This window comes from Antedon bifida, chromosome 5 (assembly GCF_963402885.1).
Source record: "Antedon bifida chromosome 5, ecAntBifi1.1, whole genome shotgun sequence".
NCBI classification, from domain to species: domain Eukaryota; kingdom Metazoa; phylum Echinodermata; class Crinoidea; order Comatulida; family Antedonidae; genus Antedon; species Antedon bifida.
The window spans coordinates 11067220-11093843 of NC_136230.1; the positions used below are offsets into that span (position 1 = coordinate 11067220).

General features: G+C 32.5%; 2 protein-coding genes across 2 annotated transcripts in view; both read right to left on the bottom strand.

The window, feature by feature from the left end:
• Positions 1-1075: 1075 nt before the first annotated feature.
• LOC144842617 (uncharacterized) lies at positions 1076-25972 on the bottom strand. Its single transcript, XM_078699075.1, has 30 exons — positions 25887-25972; positions 24785-25138; positions 23657-23899; positions 22829-22963; positions 20419-20562; positions 19748-19867; positions 19437-19589; positions 18887-19195; positions 18173-18240; positions 17589-17823; positions 16831-17100; positions 16089-16297; positions 14176-14269; positions 13463-13541; positions 13105-13181; positions 12704-12924; positions 12411-12498; positions 12135-12211; positions 11854-11890; positions 11622-11719; positions 10752-10874; positions 10335-10498; positions 9554-9689; positions 8916-9065; positions 8187-8286; positions 4335-4408; positions 3775-4035; positions 3235-3386; positions 2854-2989; positions 1076-2283 (listed from the first exon to the last, which is right to left on the bottom strand). Exons 1-30 carry the CDS (start codon positions 25954-25956, stop codon positions 2209-2211), a joined length of 4452 nt encoding a protein of 1483 aa, XP_078555201.1. The 5' UTR covers positions 25957-25972; the 3' UTR covers positions 1076-2208.
• LOC144842621 (receptor-type tyrosine-protein phosphatase T-like) overlaps positions 5798-26624 on the bottom strand; it is a 59798-nt gene continuing 38971 nt past the window's right edge. Inside the window, exon 31 of the mRNA XM_078699080.1 lies at positions 5798-5809. The gene's annotated coding sequence lies outside the window, so the exon portion shown is untranslated. The remainder of the gene's footprint in view (positions 5810-26624) is intronic.

The following is a 26624-nucleotide window of genomic DNA, read 5'->3' on the forward strand; positions in this document are numbered from 1 at the left end:
AGTATTGAGTGTGTTCCGTAAAAGCTTTAGTCGTATACAGCGCCACCTACGGCGCCATTGCTTCGAGCGGAGAAATGGCTACGCGGGTAGTTAACACGTGGACTAGCCCTTAAGGACTGTGGCACAGTTGCCTGTGCCACAGTCCGTGGACGTTTTCTTATATGCGCATGCGGACTGTTAATTTGACACTCGGTTATGCGTCGCACACTTCCGTGTCACTTGTTTCGAAAGATCGCTATTGAAATATACTTACGTGCGCAAACAAATATAGATAGAATGAACTTTCCATTCCAACTATCTAGTACCTGTCAAAATCTAGTACCTGTCTATCTAGTACCGACCAAATCAAATTTTGAAAGAACCCGTATGCGTAACAATATGATCCATACGTACCGCTATGATGTCATAAGCTTATGTCAATCGCAAAATCTAAAGCTTCCTATTGACGACGGAGACCCTTTCGTAGTTTAGCAAAAGATATATATGTCTACATTGACTTTGTCTCCCGTAAAGGAACATAATAATAACATTAATAATAATAGTGATATTACACAATGTGAAAAACGTCCATCGTTCAGAGGATGTCTTAACTACTTCAAATACAAGCAAGCTATAGCTTTCAAGACAATAAAAATCGATGTGTATAAAAAAGGATGATTAGTCGGCACCAGTTATGCTAACTCATGCAGCGTCGTCCGATGAATGATCTCCTCATTAAGCTGTTTAATGTTTTCCGATCAGGCGCAGATCCAAGTGGGGTGACAAAATACTATTGTCGGGCTGGCCCTGGCCTACTGAATGGGTTTTTACATTATTACTGTTATCACTGAGAGTTGATTCCATTTTTATTTAATTGCATGATTCAACTCCTTGTACGTATGTATTATTTCAACAATTCCAACCATCAAACATTTTTATTTTACTTACATTTTTATATCGTAATAATTATATTCTTATAGAAAGATGTATGATTCCTTTCACCAGTTTATTAAATGAAAACTTTATTGAAAAATGCAAATAGCTAGATCATAATAATTCTCATATATATAAAAAATATATATATATATTCGCTCCATTGAACTGTTTGGCTAAAGGTTGATTAATATTTCGTTTTTGGATCTTTTATTGTTATTATAATGTTATCTTGATATTCAAATTACAGTATCTATAGTATACTGTATAAGACATCACATGTACCTTTGTTCATTATACGATGTCTTCATCCAACCTATGAAGCTTATCACATTAAAAAACGTATTATGTAAAGATCCAAAGATACCTCTGCTATAGCACGAATTCAAATAACGGAATAGTACAGTACAGTACACTAAACAAAATTAATTAATTTAATTAATTAAAATGTAAACTACATTTGAAAACCGCAAGGTGGGTGCACCTTTCTTAAGCTCTGTCTACACTATAACACTTTATGTGAAAAAAATTGTGATGTGCCCATATTTGAACACGATTACGTCATACCATATCTGAGGCACATCACAATTGTTCTGTCAAACTAGTTTGATAGTGTAGACAGAGGTTTAGTATGAGTGATATAAATGATGTGCTTATAAAGCCGTAATTAAGCTACTCATTCTTTATCATGGTTGCTACAGCATTCTATTTCACTGTTAGTCATTCATACAAACCATGGATTAAGCTATTCCTTAATCCATGTACAAACATACGAATATTCAGGACATTGTCTTAAAACATTGGCATAATAACAATTATTTAATTATGTTTACATTACATATCATTATTATAGTATTACTACTAATGTTCTTGTTATTATAAGAAGTTATAAGTAATCAATAAAGCTGTCTCTTTTAGACCTGAAGTTTCTACAATCATTAGCAAATGTGCATGCATACTAAACGAAAGTTACTACTATGCTAGAACGTTAAACAATTATATTAACAATAGTTCCTAACTAATTACACTGGTCAGATGTTTTGCCCTACCTGACGTAATTTGTACTTCATACTAAGTACATTTGAGAATACTTGGTAGTGGTAGACTGAGGCCGGTGGTGGCGCGGACGGGTCGATACTCAAACTCGTTTCTCCCAGCTGGGATTAAAAGTAGTGCCTATATCATAGTCTTTATATTCTACATAGGCCTACATTAATTATAAAAGAAATATTCTTAAAGCTACTGTATACCATTGTAAAAATTCCTCAAAGTAATAAAACTTTAAATGCTGTCTATCTAGTTTACATTTTCGTAACTCTGAGAACCATCCAATATGCGAACTGCTGCATCGTAGCAAAACTGGTACTGCTCCTAAAAGATTAAGTAGTACACTTAGTATTAGTATTACACAACATAACATACAACAGAACTGTTACACTTTTTAATAAATACTGTCAGGCAGTAGGCATACTGTTTACAAAGTGCGAAAGTTCAAGTATTACAAAGTGCGACAATTATTACAAAGTGCGACAGTGCAGTCGTGATCTATCAGGGCACTGTTTCAGCAACACAAGAATGGATAATCTGGGATATTCAATGACATTGCAGGAAGACCAACACTAACATGAGACAGATACCGGCATTCCCAAAGAAGAACTTGCTATAACAATGGCGGACAAAAATTTAGGGGAAATCTAATCGGATCGTATAAGCCTGTATGTCCCGGATGCTTTTATTTTTTGCATTAGCGAAATGTACTCAGGTCAATTCTTACGCCCTAATGCAATAAGGTAGTAGTTATAACTAATGAATAATTCATTTTGCACCTACGAATATAGTATATTAGCTTCCCGGATTAACTAAGTAAGTTATCTATCAGTTTTGACGTAACAAATCACTTTATCAATATTGACAGATAAGACTGACAAGACCAATACTAACCATGTTGTCTACCATATATGGACATGATTTACGTAATTTTTTCACTGTATGGTACACATCTACTAGAGTCTCCTCTTTGATCTTCTGAATAATTGATGACACTGCACAGTAAAGTCCACAGCGTCTTGCACCATCCCTGATGATGAAAACATTCGGTAAAATAACGGCTCAACTGTTATGTCACATTGTTTAAGATCTAAAAACTAGAATTCCCGCCTTTAGAAGACTGCACTTAAAATAATGATTATTATTTTAATTATCCATTATTAACTGCTATTCCATTCTACTCCTTTATTAATTGTATTCTTTATTATATTTATTATTCTGACATAATTATTTTTACTATTTTTGGTTTTATTAATATAATATTTAAAGACGTACTGGCAAACAATGATTGCAGGATATCCTTTACAAGACTGCTGTTGTCTTTCCACGCTTGATATCAGGGTTAGAAATGAGTCCAAGTCTGGAATGGAGGCTCCAATCGGCCATTGTGTGAATATAAAATGATATATGTCTCGCTTTTCTTTTCCCTAAAATAAAAAATACATGTATGCCTGAACTTTCTTTAGTTTGTTTACAAGTTTACGCGTTTTTTTTTCTTGCAAAAATTAGAAAACAAAACAAACAGTAAAAAGGCAAGCAAAGGTTAAAATTAGTGCTGATAATTTGTAAAAACTCAAAACAAAAAAAATAAATTAATAGAAGGTTCTATAATCTAAAAGAAATCTGCCAACTGCAATCCAAATGAAATTCTAACATTGAACAAATATTTACCAACTATTGAAAATATTCATTATAGACCTAATTTATGTTTGGAAACTAAAATAATTGTTTGGAAATTAACAGACTCAGCTGGTAAATTGTGTCTGCTTTATATGTTATTTAGTTGATTTATGTTAAGCATATATTCACATTTACCTTCTGCAATGTAAGCGTCTGTTTAACGATGGAATGTTTACGTTCAGACGACTCAAGTTTGATAATGTAATCTCCATATTCCAGTTGTTCACTCACGTGTTCAGGTATGTACCTAGCATACGATCTGTCTTCTAACTCATTCAACGTCACTATTATGTGGGAATCATAATCAAATACCATGCTCCAAAAGTCAGTGCATGTATTTACTGGTACCGAGAGCGGTGACTGAGTTGTAATGAAGGCGTTTGCTTTCATGTATTGCTATAGAAATTAATAGTAGAAGAAATGTTTAATAAATGAGACCCCTGGTGATAACAATTCAAATAATTTGAATTACAGAAAAAATATAGAATATTGTAAATATTTTTTCTCATAATTCTAAATCACATCCATACGAATAATATTCAGTTTCTTCCATTAATTTTCTAAGCTCTACACTAACTGTATAGCAAGTGTGCAATCGACACATTGATGATGCATTTTTAAGCAAGACAATTATCAATTTAACCATTTACATAAATTGCTTTTAGAAATAAAAATAAGTAAATAGGCCTACATACTGGACAGAAAGAAGCATTGATGTAATAGCCTCCATTGGTCGATGGTGTCATTAGATGAAGACGGGTCCTGTTTACTAACAAAAAAGACATTAAAAACTTACTTTAATATCATATTTTTTTCTTTGATTCTTTTACACCAATGTGTATTACCTATGAATTAATGAGCATACGCAAGAGTTTGGTTCATTTGGACGTAAGGCAATGAGCAACATAAGTAATTTGACCAATGACAAGCGATAGATTATTCGAACTATCAAGTGCCATTGGTCAAATCACTTGCGTTGCTCTTAAATCCTTGTGTTGCGTCTAGTGAACACCAAGATTAGGCTTCACATTTGGACGTAACACAAGGACGTAAGAGCACCTCAGCAATTTGAACAATAGTTGACGCTGTAGCGTGTAGACGTGTGTCGCTGAGCTATCTGCAAGACACCTCTATTTTCTTTATTTTCGTTGTTTAACTTGTTGATGTGTCTTATTTAGCGATTACTAAGCGTTGCTTGTTGGTTTATATGATATTTTGATGAATTTTGATGGATTTTTGTGCTTGTACATTCATAATTTAGCCGTTTTTGTGCTTGTCGCCGGTTTTGTCTTGTTTTTCGCAATGACAAAGGAACTGCATATACAGGTGGAGGTAAACAATAGACCGGCTTGTATGCATACCGGTAGCGATTCTCGGCCTAGAAAACGACGAAGAAGGAAACGCGGAGGTGTTAAGCTAAGAAGGAAAATTGATACAAGGGTAACTTTTCGTTCAGTAGGAAATACGGTGACCCAAGGTCGTAATATTGGAAATTTGATCCCATGCATCACAGGGGATTTAGCTGCACCGACAATTATGTATACGAATGCGTGGTCATTAAAGAATAAAGCAGACGAATTTCACTGTACCTTAAAGAAACATAATGTAGATGTAGCGATAGTCACTGAGACATGGCTAACAGAGGAAACACAAGGTATTGTTAACTTTTGCGATTATAAAGGCGTTTTTAAAAACAGAACTGATAAAATCGGTGGTGGCGTAGCATGCTTTGCAGCGGACCACCTGGAAATCCATCCGATTGTTACGCATACTGATTGCAAATTCGAATGCCTATGGTCAAAAATTAGCTATTGCACTACACAGAACAGCAAAACGCGTTCTATATATATCGGAGCTATTTACTACCCGCCGTCTGCCAACTACCCCAACCAACTTTTAGAGCATGTTGGAAATGTAATTGATAGTATTTATGGAATGGATAGATTGGCAAATATCATAGTACTTGGTGACTTCAACCATCTAAACACTACCTATATGCAATCTGAATTAGGTATGGAACAAATGATTGATTTTCCTACCCATAGGAAAAATAACATCCTTGATAAAGTGTTCATGAATCGACCGGAGAGATACAGTAAAGCCATTAAGTTGGCCCCCCTAGGACGTAGCGACCATTGTTGTATACTATTGAAACCAATCCATGTTATACCTACCTCTAACTACACCACTTGTACTATCCAACCGTATCGTAACTCGTCGGTTAGATCATTTGGATCGTGGATCACTGCCCATGACTGGTGCCATGGTCTTGATAGCGAATCAACAAGTGTTAAAACAAATGAATTTCTTACTGTGCTTAATGGGAAATTTGCGGATTTTTTCCCCGTGAAATCGATTTGCCATAAGAAAACCGATAAGCCGTGGATGACGCCGAGAATCAAGAGATTGATTGTAGAACGACATTTGGCTTTTTCTAGTAACCATACCCAACAATGGCGAAGGATACGGAACTCCTTACAAAGAGCAATTACGCACGCGAAGGAGAAGTTTTATGCGACCTCAATAAAGTGTCTAAAAAGCAATAGCCCTGCTAGATGGCACAAAGGAATTGTGAATCTCTGCAATCTAAAGAAAAAAGGACACGTTTAACATCCCTGGTCTATCAACGCAAGCGGCTGTTGAAGTAATTAACCAACATTTTGCCACGATTTGTAGTGAACTTTCAGCGCTTGACATTACAAAACTACCAAGTTACTTACCAGCATCGGAACCCCCACCCGTTATCTACCCAGGACAAGTGAAATCTGTAATCGATAAGTTAAACGTACAAAAAGCAGGACACCCAGAAGATCTATCGGTCAGATTAATTAAGGAATTCTCATTTGAACTCTCTTATCCATTAGCGGACATTTTTAATTCTTCTTTAAATGAAGGTAATTTTCCTGAACAATGGAAAAAGGCTACTATAATACCAGTTCCTAAGGTTCCAGATGCTAATAATTGTAATGACCTTCGGCTTATATCCCTAACACCCATTTTTTCTCGGATATTTGAAAGCTTTTTAGCGGAGTGGGTAACTAATGATATAAAAGATTCTTTAGATAGTAAGCAATTTGGTTGTCGTAGAGGCTCGTCAACTTCACACTACCTCGTAGACTTGATAAATTCTGTTGTATCTGACCTGGAGGGGGGTAGCAAATATTTAAACTTATGTGCTGTAGACTTTACGAAGGCTTTCGATCGTGTGGATCATAATGTTGTCATAAATAAATTAATATCTATAGGAGTGAGGCCGTCCATTCTTCCTACCGTTTGTAGTTTCCTCTTAAATCGCACATGCAATACCAAAGTTAAGGGAGCCACCTCTTCAAATTCTAATATTACTTGTGGGGTGCCCCAGGGCACGAAGTTGGGCCCCCTTCTCTTTTTGGTATTAGTCAATGATGTTGCTGAGGGAACTGACAGGCGGTGGAAATATGTGGACGACCTCACTCTTAGTGAAGTAGTTAGAAGTAGTAATAGCCAATTGTTGCAGGACACTTTAAATCAACTTGATGATTGGTGTTTGATAAATAGAGTCCTTCCCAAGCCATCCAAGTGCAATGTGATGCGTATTTCCTTCCTAAAGTCCGAATGTCCTCCTCCCAGTTTCAATCTAAATGGCCATGATCTTAAATGTGTAAATCACATTAAACTGCTTGGTGTTACCTTGAAGGATAACCTTAAATGGGAGATGCATATTCATGATATCGTTGCTAAAGCATGTCGACGTTTGTACACTTTGATTATACTTAAGAAAGCCAAGGCGCCTTCTAAAGATCTACTACAAGTATATACTTGCTATATACGTCCTTTAGTTGAATATGCATGCCCTGTGTGGCACAGTTCAATTACGAAAGACCAAACTAAGTCAATAGAAAGAGTTCAAAAAAGAGCTCTACGAATCATTTATGGCATGAACTATGTATCCTACGAGTCTGCTTTTAAATTGTCAGACCTTTCATCGCTAGTTAACAGAAGAGTCCAACTCTTACTGAAATTTGGTAAAGGAATAATAAAGTCTGATACATTTAGAAGCATTCTTCCCCCTGTTCGTGACATTAGCAGAACCCTGAGGTCTGCAAGTAAGCCTCTACTCGAAATCCCGTTTGGTCGTACAGAAAGATTTAGATCTTCACCAGTCCCTTTTTTAGTCCGACTCATTAATGATGAATATTGAATAGGCTGGCACTATTTTAACTTACAGGTGGACCAATTTTAATGTGTTCATTTTTTAAAACTAGTTTTACCTTTTATACATACTGTATTTATATATTTTTATCAAATTTTGTAAAATACTACTTTTCAGCCTTTTGGCTGCCGTTGTATTTTGATGTCTTTTTATGAATAAATATACCTAAATATACAATAACAACGTGATGGAATATCACGAATAACTGTCAAATTGCGTTGCATTACGTCCTTGCATTACGTCCTGGAGGGAACCAAGCTTGTAATGTAGTTTACACATATTTGTCTTAATGTAATTAACCACATTTTAAAGTATTATAAATATATGTATTTATAATTGTTCAGTGAAGGCTTACGTGGTATAACATCATGGAATCTGTTTTGTATTATATTTTGTGCTTCTTTTCCAGACGATACCAATTCTTCCACTGGATTTGGTGACAAGCTTTTGAGGGTCTGTAAAAATAAACGGTTATGATAGTATAACTAGGAATGTACCGTATCCGTCCGACGAGTTATTAATCCATGTATGAAACTTGTAGATGCTTTAATAGTAGAACGTAATATTATTTATTTATTTATCTCTTTCTTTCTGTGCTCTGTATGTTCTGGGTTGACCAACTAGCATAGATGTTTAGCACCTGTTTGGTCTTTCCTTGCCCCCTTTTATAATTGTTTTGTCTTCTTTGTATTGTATATGGCAGAAAATTGAATAAATAATGATCAGTGATTGTCTCTAGACGAGAACAGGCCCAGAAACTTGACTGTTTAAAATAAAAAAGACAAGTATTAGGCCTACGGGAGTATAAAGGGAGTAAAGTTATAGTCAAGAGACAGGAAACTGCAGATGCCCACAGTTTATTATCTATACATAGTAGAGTATGAGTACCGGTTTGGCCTACTTTAAGAACCTCGCAGCAGGTTGTGCAAATAAAGTACTATGAGTGTAAGTATGTAACGTATATACATTAATATTAACTACAACTTTGATTGCAATCGTTTATTTTATTCTTCTATCAATAACTTCAGGGTTTGTTTACATTTATTCAATTCTTACACACAAAAACCAACGTATAATATGTTACCATTAGTTGATGAGACATTAAAGCAGTGTCTTCTTCATTCTGTGTAGTTGTAAGACTATGTAACACATGTCTCAAGTCCAGCACTGGAATAGACGTCTGTCCACAGAACAACACTTCAAGTAGCAACTCGTATATAAAAATATACTGCTCCTATAATAAATTAAAACCAATATTGCAGGGACCACGTCATTTGATGGTTTTATCAGGTTCTGAACACTTTGCATAATTTTGTTTTACAATTTACTTTATTATAATAAAAGAAATTCCACGAATAAAAGTTCCTGGAATGCCCAGTGTTATAAAATAAAATTTAAAATATATATATAAAAAAAAAGAAACAGGACAGGACAAGGGACAAGGTTTGTGGAAAAGTATTTAAAAGGTTTGGAGCATGTAGGCCTATTGAAATTGTCTTGTTATTTGACAAATCGTCATTCAACAACAATAACAAACCATTCATTAGGCCTATTTGTTTTATAGCACAATTACTTTTTAAAATAGAATATTTATTTTATTATTTTGAATGAGACCATTTTATATCACGTACCGAATGGCTCAAAATCACCAAAGCCCAACTTACAATCAATACAAAGTATTGTAGATCTAAATAAATCTAGTATTTTTTTTAACATAATTACTTGTGTTTGAACCATCTGTATGCGCTTATCTCTCATTCTTTTCACAAAGTTGAACACATCAACGCCTTGTTTCTGTTTCAGCATATCTAGCATTGCAGAAATTGCAATTACGGTACCTGTTCTTCCAGCTCCAGCACTATGAAAAATAAGATAAAAAAACAATGAATGTAAAATCTGATCCATCTTCATTTACCATAGTATGTCTAAGTTTAGAGCGTTGATTGTAAAATGTATCCATTATTTAGGAACATTTTGAAATTCAGTGTCCCATATGTAGCACATGCGATGCCTGTATCATATGCCGTATATCTAACCTTTAACCTCAATACAGTAATACATTATGGACTAATTTGTTTAGTATTTCCAGACATGCTAGTGTTAACAGATAGGAGACAATTTTTGAATTAGGTTCATAGTAAAAAAAATTAATAAAATGTCAATTATTATTTCAGAATAATTACTAATATATCCTAATGAAAGCCCTCAGCAACCAACAAACAAAGCAAGTACTATACTTGGCAACATTTTATTCCACCAAGTAATAACATATAAAAACAAAGATGATGAAAAAAAGATCCTCAGCGAAATTGAACCAACTCAACTGTGTAAAGGCTGGATATATAACCATTACGCCAAACTCACATTCACAACGTTGTAGTATAATTATCCTAATCGCACTATAAAAAAATCTTCTTAGGCGGAGGTATGCACTCTCGGAGTGCCTTTCTTTCTAGTTAAATATGTTTTTGTTAACTTTATTATTATTTAAACGTTAAATTACCTGCAATGAACGATGATAGGCCCAGTGTCTGGTGGCGCTTTTTTCTTTTCATCTTTAAATTTGTGAATGAAATCCACGAGATGTGTCACCTCACTCGGTACACTCTTGTCTGGCCATGATATGAAGTGATAATGACATACAAAATGGATCTCTTTAGACCCTTCCTATAAATTCAATGAATGTTCAATATATTATTCCACTTTGTAATATATTTGACTAAATTTGTGGGGTTTTTTGCCTGTGTTTTGGGGTTTTTTCAAGACAAGTAATAAGTTACGTTATTACTGTTGCCGTATTTTTGTGAGACAATCTATTCAATTGGCAAATACAAATGTCAATATGTTAGGCCATTTTATCTAATCGTATTGTACTAATGTTAATGCCAGTTTATTTATAAAATATTAATCTTAATATTACCATTTGAAGTTGGAATTTTCGAATGGTGTAATTTATGTTGTCCTGTTCCTCAGCATTTGTGACCATGATATCTCCGAAAAGGCTAGAATTCTTCAAATCCGGCCAATATTTTTCAGACTTTTTCTGAAAATTAAATAATGTAAGTGTATTATTCATACAACAAATTATGATTAAAATATACCTAATTATGCACGTTTGTTTTACTCCTAATCAAAAGCTTGATTAAAACAATACGGGAGCAAACAGTTTTGTCATATATGATTCACCATTGGTGGGATGAAGTGGGCACATGTTTAAATATGGCACGTCTAGAAGCCCATAAATGACCCAGAATTAAATAAATAGACCTCACAATTGCACGCTCATGTAATTATTTACCGCATGTTACAATTATTATCAATCAATCAATTAAGTAAACAATTATTTCTTTCAAAATCAGAATAACGATAAGAAACATTTCTTTCAATTTACAAATAAATTATTAGATTAAAACATTTAAAAGAAAGAAGTATCTATAAAAAAATGCTAATAAATGTTTTTAAGTTATGAAAGTGGCAAAGTCCCAAAAAGTAAAATCAAATGGTAAAACCAAGAGAAAAACTTGTGTAGGGAATGCCATAAGTTTTACTACTCAAGGTAATCTAACAACAGGATGCTGAGCTCAATTTCATCAAAGATTGCGACATGATCCACGATTCCAAAACGTTTGACTGCTTTTTTCTTGGACAATTGGTTTCTACAAAATGCAACTGGTGACCGCAATTGTCGAAGCCAATCGTAATCATAAGATCAAAGGACTGTTACAAAGTCCTATCGTGACAAGGTAAGCTCAACATTCTGTTGTTAGATTGCCATGTAATAATTAAATACCCTTTTTCCTTCTGAAACAGTTGTTACCATGACGACAACCGTAGAATTCTCTTGCCAAACCATCCTCCACATATCATTTGTAGATGCTACATTTGGCCCTGTAAGTACAATTAAATATAATTATTATTACCATGAATTTCAGTTGTGAGGAAAAAGTATAGCAGCATAAATTCAATGTAGAGAACAATGTAATGTAAATCTTATAAATGTCGCAAATTAAAACAATCATTACCTTGACATGCAATGAATTCCTGTGATTGTTCAAATCCCTAAAACAAACCACGAAAGAATTATAATACTCAGTCAGCTTTAAGAAAATATAAGCGGTTTGCCATACTTCCCAAAAATATAAATTACTATTTCTAAAGCTATTAATTAGAAATATTATATATATATATATTTAAAATACAGATGCATGGCTTCTTATGATTTCAAAACATTGAATGTACCGCATCAGTTTCAACGAATATACGAAGTCGCCAAAGATGATCAATAAAATAATAAAATACATACATCTATATAAGAAGCGTTTATATAGTCAGATCCAGCAATGTTTTCTTGAGATTGCAAAACCACTCTGGAATGATCATCTGAAATAAGTATTATATATCACTTCAATAAAATACTTCGAGTTACTTTGGAATTAAAACACGTGTAATGGTTACAGAAATTCCATTTAAAGAATTGGACTGATTAAAAAATTAATACAAAATAATATGAAAAAACGAATATAATGAGCAATAACAATTATTATTAATATTGTTGAATGAGAAACTAAACTGAACTCACATGGAATAACATTTGCATATCTGTTCTTAGTCTTGTTTACCGAGATTTTTGCTGCTTTCCATGGATGCAGTGGTCGATTACCAATTTCCTTGAGAAAACAAAAATATTCATATTCTACTTATTCAATCAATACAGTAATGTAAATGTTTTCCCTATTAATTAAACGCAGACAATTGTTTTGAAGTTATAATTTCAAAAGCATTGAACCCATGAAGCCAACATTAGTATGAATTTGCTTTAAGGTTCAGATTTATAACATTAGCTTTAGAAAATAAATTTCAGATTGAACATACCTCGAACTCCTTTTCAAAGTTTTTCACTGGATCAATATGTTTTGATAAGACGTACGATTGAAGATCTTGAATAGCAATTGGTTGATGTGTAACTTCATGTGAACTGGTGTTGGTATATATTGGCTCTAAGTCAATCTCATTGTTAGAGATGCCTCTTTCATCATTCATGCTGGTGTCAATGTCGGCATAATTATCCACTGGTCTGTCGGCCTGAATTTTTCCTGATATAGTACACGCAAATGTACATTTTGTTAGTAGAATTTATTAGTAGAAATTATACTCAGTTTATCATGTTAAGCTTGAAATGAGTTTTATTTTAAAGATCGCTGATTTTCTTATACATCGTATATACAAGTAGACATGTATGTACACAATTTCAATTTTAAGTAAACAATTTTAACCTGTTTTATCTTCTGGCAAAACAGGTACAAAGTCTTCAGGTGGTCGTTGATCAGAGTGTTTTGATATATGATGTCTTCTGTAGATAAAATAATAAATGCATCATACATTTGTAGTTAACTGTATACTTTTGTTAAACATTGATTATATTTATATTTTATATAAGTAATTGTTCGGACAATCGGGTAACTTAGCATAAAGAACAGAAAACCGCAATAACAAAAATCAATTGAGGATTTTACTATTCTTCACAAATACTAAAATACGGCTCTGTTTGGTGGTCTACGTATGTACTGTGTACTAAATGGTTTTAACCATTTCAGTAATTAAAATTACTAAAACAACATCATGTTTATGTACCTTTTTATTATCAAATAAATAATGATAATTATGATAATAATAAAAGCTGCAGATCCGGTAACTGATCCTATAATAAGACCTGATAAAAGAGGGACAAAATTATTCTGTATGTTAAGAGTCTGCATTGTTTATTGTTGATATTAAGAATAATTCTTCAACTACACAGACAGATTACATATATTTATATGGTCTTACAATGGTACTGTATTGGTTTCTAGCTTTAACATTCTAAAACAAACATTTGCAACTACACCGTTATATTGACACTTTATAGTTATACTACAACACATTTATTTTGCGCGAAAAAAAAGATCAAAAGCACATTGTATCCTTAATTTTGTAAAATAATTAGATTTTTAAATTAGTTTTAAAGAATCGAAAGTGGGAGTTCGTTCTTAAGAGAGAATTAAACAAAACAAAAGTGCGACCAGCAAATGTAATTTGGAACAGGTAGCACTAACTTGTCAGAGGAGCACAATGTGAAAACATTTCTACACTTATATACAATATCATTATTATCTTAAAATGATGAAGTTTATTGCATTATAAATTTAGTGTGCATTATGATCATTTAGGTTTTGTAGGCATACCATTGGCCATATCATTTTTTATAATAGGCAGGTAAGATTATTTCTTCGATTATAATATTATTGTTTTCCGGAAAAAATTGTATATAATAGTTCTGTGGAAACTAACACAATTTGATCACATACCTGTATTTGATGGTTTGTCTTGAGCTACCGGTAATGTTTTTATGCTTGTTTCCTCTGAAAAATTACCATACCCTTTTAATGTCATTGCTGCTACCTAACAAATGTGAAGAATATTAGTTTTATTAGTCAACTATTATAAGTAAAACATATTTCAAAAATACTGATGACAAACCATTTTTTATAATGTTCTAGAATTAAGATTTAATGCAATTCATCTTTATTGGTCTAATTCGAAATACAGAATAAGAAAATATTTGTTTATTCACTGCGGCAGATTACAAAGTTAGATAATGGCATAAATCTGCATCTATATATAAATTATGGTTAATTCTGACATAGGCGAGCACAATGCAAAAACTTCGGTACAAATCTCCGCCTTGGATACCTACCTTATCTATCTCAGATGTACCGCGAAACGTAGATTTGATAACATTAGTTTTCACATCGACGCTATTGTTCCACTTTTGTGTTTTACAACGACAAAATTTAGCGTTACCTATCGAAATTTGTGGATATCACAGGGTTATTTTCACACACTCGCGCTGTTATTCAACTGGCTTCCGGATACGTCACTTCCGGCAAAATGGCCGTTGGTGGCGCCATTCAATATTAAATAAAAAAATATTTTAGTGGTTCAACGTATCGTGAACTACTGAAATTAATTTGTTTTAGATATTCAACTACTCAATTATTTTGATTAAAGGCATTTACTTTACGTGAACTACAATTTGTTTTAGTAATTTAACTTTTATTGAAGGCCTTTACTTTTATGTGAACTACAATGTGATTTTAGTGATTCAACTGAATCGTGAACTACAATTTATTTGTTTTAGATATTCAAATATCAATTATAAAGGCCTTTACTTTACATGAAATACAATTTGTTTTAGTAATTTTACTAATTATTTATGCTATTTATTAATCATTTTATCAAATTTAGGTGCGATTCAATGTTACTCTAGGAGGCAAGGCCTACCAGGGAAACACCTTTACTGTTTATCGATTATTTCTGTTGCTTGCTCTATTTATAATTATAAATGGTGTCTACTACGACCGAAATATAAGTAGGCTACGAAAGTTGTTATTTGATCATTTTGTTCCAAAATTAACAAGATGCTGCATGTCATGATATATTGTGATACAAATGTTAAAGCCCCGCTCACTGTCACCCACGTTGATAAACTATATGCTTTTGGTCTCTTGGTAGGTCACGTTAGAGACGGTTTCAGTGATTGATGACCCCTATTAATGGTTTCCTACTGTGTGTAACGTTCAGATAATATATATAATAATATAATATACGTATACTGTTCTTTACAATTATATTATTTGTATTAATACCAATTGTTGTAATACCAATTGTTGAAAGTGTTTACATCATTACAGGGAGAATTAATGTACATTTTGTTTACAAATAAATAAATCTATTGAGTAACTTTTCCCCTTTACGTTCCTAACCACCGATTGCTGTCAAATGTCCATACATCATTACTAACAGGGGACGTAATCAATCATAATTGGTATACATTTCGCATCTTACCAAACTTATTTTCAGTACAGGTTCAAATCTCACACACACAAGGCCGAATATAATAACTAGCCTATATTGTTCTCTCTTCGTACATTTTTTAAACTCTAATTTGCTATATTACCCTGGAAGCGATATTTTTGGCGTACCTAATTTATGGACCACCATGAAACATCACAAAATAAACATACATTACTCATCAGTCATATGCATAGGTGTCACCCGGGCTTCAATTTCCAGAGGCGTTGGTCATGTTTTCGAGGACCATTCGGGTACACCCACTAGAGGGTGCGCGAGCGAAGCGAGCGAACCCTCTAGTTTAGTTAATTTATAGTGGAGAATGGGATTTATTATCACGTACGTGCTAGGCTAAAATTGTACTTACTTTTACAAGGTAAATTGTATTTGGAAGAAGGTTGTCTTGTATTTCTATGTTCTGTTCTGTAGTTGTCTTAATAATCTCTTTGGTATTATTTGATGTGATAGAGATTTTGTACATTTCTACTTTACAAGAATTTATAGAAGATGTAGACCATTCTAAAGCAATAGACGTCTGAGTTGATGAGGTTTCGGTTATAGTTGGAATTCCCGGAACTGTAACAAAAGAATTAATCAAATATATGATTATTATTTAAAATGTTAATTCCAGAAAACATTAATAAATTAATTAGCAAATTACAAAAAAACCCTTACCACCAAACATTGTCATAATAGAAATTTAATTATTTCAATTTATGCAAATTAGGCATTATTATACATTTAATTTTACTTTTATATTTTTTTATTCTATTTAGTTTCCTAAATCGTTTTCATTATATTGAAAGTAAGTTTCTGTCTTGAAAGTCTTTTTGCTTTGGTGATGACAAATTTTAATAGGCTACAATTCATTCTAAGCTTAAGCTTTCATTTATGTGTTTAGCCTAATTTGTTAGTTGCATAAAAAGAGTTCAACTTTTTTCAAATTTAACCATCCCAATAAAATAGACTAATGATTCATTGTTACAACAAACATCGCTGTTATCTCTACTGATTACTACATATTTAATTACTAACTAAATATATTATAATTGCTATACCCCTCAATTGTTTTGTTTTGTTTGTTGTTTTTTTTTTAATGTTTAACTTACATGCAGTCAGTGTTGTTATTGTAATTTTGTCAGCAGGACCAGTGACGTTTTCAATTGATGCAGATACTTCAACTGTATAAGTAGTACATGGTTGTATATCGTTGTCAAATAGAAGCTGAGTTTCTTCCGTAGTTCCTACTTGATTGTTAATTTCTGTGTTGAGTGAGTAATGATAAATTATCTTGCTTTCCACTTCTTTGCTACATCTTGATTCATTCCATGATATAAATATTGATCGTTCCTCGGCTGTGTTTACTTGTAACTTTGCATCTAAATAATACAATTTCATATAGTTTTACAATACATTATATTGTTGTTCTATTCTATTTCAAACTCAATCGATGCAGATGGAAAAAATCAAACATTAAAATGAAAATAGAAAACATATTTTAACATTAGTCTTTTATGCATAATTGTTGATAAACTGTGAAAATGTGGTTTATTACCTGAATGTTATTCATTCCAGGCAAATTACAATTATAGTCTACATTAATTCTGAATAATCTGTTGTGTTGCAATAATGTGAGGTATTGGGAGGAATCAACCTTTAGTGGTAAAAAAACAAAGCATATTAAAGCTAATTACAATAACAAGTTATATCAATTGCTTAAATAAAGAACCGAGCACAATATGTTTACAACATGTGATTGACACAAAGACAAATCAGACACACTTACACAAATACAAATAACAATATGTAGGCCTAAACGGGCTATTGCTTATTCAGCAAACAAAAATTGCCATCAAAACTAATGTACCTGACGGTGCTGTTTGTTGATTATAATCCCCACTCCATGGTCCAATAAAATGTTCATTATTAATTAATCTTGCTTTAAAACTGTATTCAATGCATTCCGATAGATTTTGAAAACTCAAAGCATTGTCGCTATCTGTTTCATTGGCAATGTGTACTTCCTCATTTGGTAATTTAACTTGAACTTGATAAAGTAGAATGTCGTCACATTGAATATTCTCAATACTGTCATCAGCCACCTGTAAAAATTAAACATTCTCTACTGAATAATTCAAGGTTACGTAGCATTTTTATACCGGTAATTTTCATTACAATATTTGGAATAAAATATCTATTTGTCTACCAGGTAGACAGTAGTCTACCATAAGACGAGAAAGGCAAGCCGGTTTCTTTACTTTAATCTACTCACATTTTAGAGATGAAGTAGATTGTCTTTAAGGGGAAAGATTGGTGAACGTTTTTAATAAATATTTTAACTCATGCTGTTATAAAAATGTATGTTATTAATACTTTTGATTCTGTATTTTGTTTGCTATTACAATTACACTGGTTTAATGACAAAAACAGTTTTCTTAAAATTGCTTTTACCTGAATGTTGATGTCAATTTCCTTTCCAGAAACAGACATGGATAACACATTCGGCGACACCATTGGTTCTATGCATTTAAATACAGGAATTAAACGAATGTTACAATATACAGAAAAAAAATGAAGGAGGCACTGTTTTAAAAAGCATAGATTGTCCTGAAAGTGCCTACATAAAATAATTGTCAAAGAAAGTAATTTAAAAGCAATAAGAGCAATTCAGTACATGAATAAAAATAACAAAAATCTACAGATAAAAAACAAAAATGTTAACTTAACTGTTTTATTTCATATTTGAACATAGTTAAATAAATAATCTTTTAAATTAGAAATTGTGCCTGGTGGATGAGTGAGTGATGTTTTCAAGGAGTGCATTCCATAACTTAGCGCCGGTAGATCTAACGTTATATTAAATAAAAGGTCTTTTTATGTTTAAGAATGTAAAGCTTATTATAGATTCTGGTACCATAATTATGATAATCGTTGTTATATGAGAATAAGCATAGATGTGATGGAAGAGGAAAGTTTAAACTTTTATATAAAAATAAACATTGACAATATTTCTTAGTAAAAGTAAAGAGAAAATGGCAGATGAAACGAACCATAATTCTCTTCTTCTTCACCATTTGTTGAATATAATAATGTTGATCATCATACATTTTTTATGACGAGGCCACAAAAATTGAACTAATAATAAATAGATACGTTATAGTTTACCTGAGCAAACTGTTTGTGTTATCCCTTGTGGACTTGGTGGACCAGTTGATTCTGTATTATAAACGTTTCTTGAATGTCGAGCGTAAAATACAATATTGTCATTAGGTTCAAGTCCGGTTATATTCACAATATTAGAATTTCTGCTTTTCACAACTGACCATTTGCTATCTGTACTCAACCTGTACCAAAGTTGATGTTGTGTGATGATTCCTGTTCCATAATCTTCACCATAGATCCAGTTTACGTCAAAAGAAATGGATGTAGCCATCTGTTTAATGACTTTTGGAGGTTCTCTCAAGTATGGTAAAGCTTAATAATAATATCAAAGAAGTGGTTAAATTGCCCACAATAAAAACTACATAACACATATACATAATCATTATACTGGAAATAAATCAAATATGCGTCCATTCAAATATTTAGATTATTTAATTGTTTAGATCAAGTATTTAAATAAAGCCGACATCATTCTATCATAATTTATATTGTTACTTTTCACCATAATTTGGATTATATTAGAACTAAGTAAATAACTAAATAATATACGTACCAATACTGCAGTTTGGTCCAGCCCATGCTTCATCACATCCATCATTACAACTTCTATCACTACGATTGCAAGTATCAGAGTTGTTGCAGTGACATGGGTACTTACACAATTCTCCGAAGTAACCCATCGGGCATGGCTTTGTTGATAATAGAGCTTTAAAAAAACATGTCTACAATATCAACCAGTAAACACCCGACAAGTGACACAACAGTGGCAACAAATGTTAACGTAAAGATGTAATACATTAAGCTACAAAACAAACAAACTAACTTTATCTCTTAAAAACGTTTATTTTACAAAAATACAAATACCTTGGCATTGTGGGCCTTCGTATCCTTCAGAGCATGGAGATGTGCAACCTGTTGCTTTGTCACAATTGTCACAATTACATTTCATGTTGCATCCGGAACCATAATATCCAGTAGGACAATCTTAATACAAACATTAGTAAGCATTGTAAGCAAGATAAACATGAACATGACGTTTTGAGAACAGAGGCCTAAAAAGACCACAGAGACTCCTGTACTTTTTAGAATACAACTTTACAGTTAAATACAAATTATTTGAAGTCTTGATGAATTCAATTTAATTCAATTCAACTTTATTCCTCGTAAAATATTCAAATAGGAAAATTGATAAAAATTAAACAGACACGAAAAAAGTTCAAACTTGCTTGCAATAAATATCGTTTTAAGCTAACCCTATCTCTATTCAGGAGACACCCATGTTAAAGAGAAAATTTTTGGGTCTCAGAGGTGCCCCTTAATAGGGGTTATACTGTAATGAATTCATGATATGAATATAAGTCGGATAAATATACGTGATGTAATAACAATATTGTTCAGAAGAAACATATTAATATTGTTTGTGTATCAGATTATTATATGTTATTTTATGTTACTTTTCAATTGATAGCAAGCATGTTTTAAAATAAGATTGATATTATTGTTGCTATACATTAAAGACATTAGACATTATTTACCTTCACTACAATCCAATCCTTGGTATCCAGCAGTACAGCTACAGCCAACAGGATCTGGAGGACAGACAATCCTACTTCTGCAAGAGTGTATATTGCTAGAGCACCTAATGCCACAAGTACGGCCCCATAGCTTATAGCCGCATGCTATGAAGAAAAATGGCTGTTATTTATGGTTCATTTTTTTAGTCGCGTGCGTGCAACGCGACTCTACAGCTCACTATATCGGTAAGTTGGTCGGTCGGTTGGTTGGTCGGTAAACATTAACTTGAGCAATACGATCGACTGCAGCCATATGGCCTTGTTTCCCAGTAATTTTAATAATGACTTTAACGAATTTCAATTCCATCATTTAAAATTCTACTCTTTAAAAGTGTTTAATTTGTGTTACTACTGTAGATGGTACGCTCGCTTTGCTCGCGTGCCATCTAAGTCGTGGCTACAGATGGTTCTCCAATACACAGTAATTTAAGTGTAAACAAACTGGTGATTTTAAATGTATGTACCACAGGACTATAACTACATGTCGTTTATAGAAACGAATATATAGACACGGTGATTTATGTAGTCAACTAAAATTAGCACCCTGGGAATAACTTCCGAAAGAGAAACTCCAAATTTAAACAAACCCAATTTGTGTTTGTATGTAATATTGGGGTTGAGGGATGGGGAACAATATGGGTGTAAAGAGAAACAATTTTTAAATTTATTCTTTATCCACTTAGTAACGAAATATTTGTTTTCATTTTTTATAAATAAATACCATTAAACACAGTAAAACATTTGCGATTTAATACTTTGTTGAAACTGTCATAGTCTATTGAAATAGTACATGTAACGATACACCACTACGGCGTTTTGTTTGGTTTTTTTTGGTAATATTAATTAATACAAACGTTGAGAAGCAACTATCAGTAATAAAGTTTATTTGTATATGTGTTTAACACAGTACCCACAGTAACAGTAAGACATTTGCCCTTCAAATGGTGGTCAAAAATGGTTTATTGTATTTATTTTGCCCTACTTTGAGAAAAGAGCTTAAGTACATTTTTTAAATCGAAATTGAGATGTTCTGTATTTTTCACTCTTTGTGTATACTCTATCACTTGAATTGACAAGTTATCCCAAAATATGTCTATAAATACGAAATTTATATTAATAATTTGGGCTTATCTACAAACACCTATAGAAATAATCTGACAAAAGGCCTTAACTACAGCAATTGAATAATCAGGTATCAGTATGATGAATACATAATGAGGCATTTATGCTCTCATGAGAAAAGCTTCTTTCATATATATATTTTTTTAAATTACTAGATCTAAATTACATTTATAATTCATTTCAACTAAAGTTACTAAATGTTTGTTAAATTTTGATCAAAAATCAAGCAAAATAATTACAAAAGTAAAAATGTGTTATACATTACTTATAACTAACTACAGTATTGTAATACTATAATCTACTATTAGACCTGAAGGTTTAACCCCAAGGGTCCATACATTTACCTACTTGTGTTATTACCAAATAATTATGAGACTGAGAGATTTAAATGTTCCATTCATCGCAAATCAATACGTTTGTATAAAAGTATATTGAATCTATTAAAATGTTATTTTTTAAACATTTATGACGCTGTACCGGGTACTCGAGCTGTTTAACCACATTTCAGCTATTAAAAAACATTTATTGTAGAAGGAGATAGTTAAATGTGTAGTATCCTCGTATTATTGTGCGTGCCACAATTGTTGCGTTATTTTTATTATTTTTTTTTTTATTGTGCGTGTATTTTTCAAGATGGACATCCATTAGAGAGTGTATACCACGAAAACCGTTGAACCTAAATTCATATTAATTGCCAATAATTATCTAACTCAACATAATTAGCAAACAGGGCTACATCAGGTGGTTAAAATCAGTACCAAAAGTATGAACCGACTTTATATACTAAGTAACGCGCGATTTACCGAATCATGACCTTGCGTAAATTCATATAGCTTTAGATAAATCAACACAACATCTAGTTTATTAAACAGTGGTTCAAGACAATTGGCTAATGATAAAATAATGTTAAAGTTAAATGTTTTTGTATCAATTAATTAATCTTCATTTCCATCATAGTCACTAAAATAAAAAAGTAAAATATGGAGGACGTACAACAAATGCAAAGCCTGAAAAAACAACAATTACACTTAAATAAGATTGCATTGCCCACCAACCCCATGCATAGGCCTAAGTACCTGTTAATTAAACGGATGTGATTAGATATCTGCGAATCAAAATGATTAAAGCTATACGTGTTTTTTTTTATTGGCAGACTATTCGAATATTTGGGTCTTGTCGAAAATACAGATAATGTAGTTTTAATTTATTCCAAAATATAAGGACAAAATACAGAAACGTCAACAAATACCTTCTTCGCATTGTGTTCCTCGAAATCCAGGTGTACAAATACACAACCCCGTTTTGTCATCACAAACGCCACCATTGTAACAAACTGGGCAATCCATTTCACAAGATGGTGGATTCCACTTTGGGGATGGGCAATCTGAAATATTTATGTTATTTAACCAGTGGACACATAAGCACAAAAATATCCCACAATGAGTTTACTTTTAACTCGCAAACAAATAATTTTTAAGTGGTGTGCTATTATTCGCAAATAATGCTAATATGCCTACCCTTAACAAATAATAGGCCTACATAATAAAAGCAATATATTGTATGATCACATAGAAGTATATTTATGCAGAAGTATTATATTATATTAAAGAAAGAAAAATAGGTAGTATTAAAATGCCAAAAAGGTTTATAAAGGTTTTGTTGAAGGATAGTTTAAGAATGTTTTCTAAAATCCCAAGGTCTACATGGAATATAGAATGTTCTTTAAGTTGAAAATTAGAAGGTGAGTCTACACGTTGTTTGCAGAATCACTGGTAAATGAGGTATTTATAACTAACAGTTAGATGAAGCTGTTGTATTTGCCAATACTTAATAATTATGTACATAAAGAAACTATTACATTTTTTTTATGTTAAATATTATGGAATTATAAAATTTTAAACTAAATATTTTGGTATAAGATTTAAATAAAATGAAGGCGAAAACGCTGATGAAACGTTGTTAGCGTTTTTTCAGTCCTGCTATGCAGAATTACTGCTGGTTTACTTACAAAAGGATATACTGTTATTAAATATATTTACAAACCTCCTCTACAACCCAACCCATCCAAGCGTTTTACCTCTTACAATCAGTCTCATGATCCCGTTATAACCGTCAGGCGCATTACCCTGGAAACATTCGTATACGCCACCATCCTGTGCTCGTATATTCTTAATGTTGATTGATAGTGTGTTGTTCCATATGACATTACCATAATTACGTCTCCATTTGAGACCATCAACTTGTGCTGATGATTCAGCCTGTATGGTGACAGAATCACCAACGCTAACCGTCATTGTTTTCCTCAAAATATTGATATTAGCTAAAAATGATATTGACAAAAAAAACGTTATAATTAATAATTATATATTTTTTTTAATAATTCTATTCATTAATAATTGTACAACATGTATTTGGTTATAAACTGTACTACAATAATAAGCAAAATGTATACACAAACTGCCTGGAAACTAACATGGTTTCGCATTAAATTTTTAATTGTCTTAAATTATGTTTTATACGGAAGCCCGTTCGGGCCACTAGTTAATTATATTTTAAGAGTTGTTATATCTGGCGGCCGCCAGTTGTCTAATGTTTATTGAAAATGTGTTAATTATATTTGTTAAATAACATTCAATAGAGAGGTTTCGCAATCTTACGAATACGATAACGAAAACGGATACGTCACGCACACGTATTCGTTTTCGTAAGCCATCAAAAAATCTGTTTCGCATGGCAACGAAATATCGAGCCGCGTCCAAAATATGACTGCGGTAAATTTGAGCGAAGCGCAGGTACGTGTTGCTTGGTGCTTGGCTGCCTAGGCCTAGCGTAACATCAAAGCGAGTGAGGACTTTAAAAACTGCTATTTATCTAAATTGACCTGGCATTTTAGTAAATTACTTTAGTAAATTACTTTCAATAAATCTATAATTATATTATAATCATGAATCATTCCTAATTCAAATGCAAAATGTGCAAAATAGATCAAAAACTATACTCGTTTTGTAGTTCCGAATATGACTGGTGATATTCGTCAACACGAATACGCTTTACGAATATGAAATGGGGATCAGCTCAAAAGTTTCACAAATGTATGACGTATCCGTTTTCGTTATCGTATTCGTAAGGTTGCGAAACCTCCCTATTATCATTATTAATAATATTATAAAGCGGTCGCTTTGAAAATGCATTTACAATGTTTTACCTGCTTTACGAATTATAACAATTGCCGTTCTTGTGCATACATCTCTCAGTTTTGCCTCAATTGAAAATACACCAACTTGGTTTGGTATTTTTGTCTTGTCAATATCAACATAAAGCCTTTTGAATAATCCATTTCTTGTGTTTCTTCCTCTTACAGTACCAGTTGGAAAAACGTACGTGTTGTCTATTGGTGATTGTGTGGTCCAAGTTATATTGTTTAGTCCTCGTTCGTCGTTCAGTAATCCTATTGAAATGTCCTCTGTACTATCTCCTCCCAGTGTATAACCATAAATTACTGAATTCTGAGTTGTAACTTGGGGTCCATCTGAATAACCTGCTATGTCAAGTATAGGGTCTGTGAAAAGAATTAAAAAACAAAAACCTAAAATATTTGTTTTAATGTAAAACAAATAATCAATACTGTAAGTAGGCCTCCGTGTGCCATGCCATTCATGAGTTTCCAATTTGAAGCTTACAATAATACTGTACATAACCCTGTTTTTGTTATTATAGTAATAAAAATATTACATAGGCAAAATCAATTCTGTCATTCACTCTCATTTCTATCCGAACAAATATCACATGATAGTATTTGTTGTTTCTCTAAGCACATGGATTTCATCCATTGGGAGACGTGTAACGGTTTTTAAATAAAAAAACAATACTGATCTAACATAAATTATGTCTTGATGGAAAACAAATAAAGCAAGTGACTTTGCCTGGGTAACATCGTCACAGAATAATATGGTCAATCTCAGAAGGATGTATTCAGAAGGACCGATTGTTCGGGTTGAAGGCAAGCACTCTTAGACAATGATAAGCGGGATACAGGATTTTAAAACTTGGTAATTACAATTTACTTGAAAGACAGAACCAGAAATTAAGAAGTTAAGAAAAATAAAATTAATCATTTATAAAAGTTCGTTTTCGTATTATTAAATTAACAGGGTCTGAACAAAGAGTTGGTACAGTAGGCCTAAGTTTGAAATGCCCTTTAATGGTTAGGACAAGAAGTGTAAATAAAAAGCAAATAGGTTCAAACTCTCCTTAGAGCCTTATTGAAGACTCGCCGCTAAAGACAACAGGTCGATGTTTTTTCTTACCTTCACATTTAACTGAATGTAAATTTAGTAAAAATCCTAATGTTAACAAAAAATACTGAATTACGAACATATCGTCCACTCGATATTGATGCTAAGCTTGGATTGTTTTACACGAATATTAATATTATTTTGCAAATAACTTCCGTGTACTGATATGCTCTGTTAGTTTTCAATTGATCATTGTTAGCCCTACTATAGATTAATTTATTTGGAGTTTACACTTTTACAACAGTGGCACTCGACCAAATGAAAGGTGAAGGGAAACATGATAGTAAACAACAATTACAATAAATACCATTGATAACTATCACTACAGCATCAGGAAACCCACACCTAAAAATATAAAACTACAAGAAATAAACATATATAATAAGTTAGGAACTGTACAATATAACATGAATTGGGCAACAACAATGTAGACATAACCCTATAATGAGATAGATATCAATCATTTGGTTTAATTGATATGAACATTACTCGCCTAGAACAACACATCTGTGTGACCATGCTCTTTTAACATAGTGCTTACAGTAACGATCAAAGATATGAAATCGACGTCATACATATAATAGCAGTTATCAGTTCCACCTATACAAGATTTAATTTGGTTTTCAGATCACCAGAGATAAAATCTTCTCATACATCATAACAAATACTATAAAAAAAAGCACCATTAGACAGTAAAGCGGTGTGCATACAACAATTGGTTATCATAAAACACATGGTTACAGCAAAATA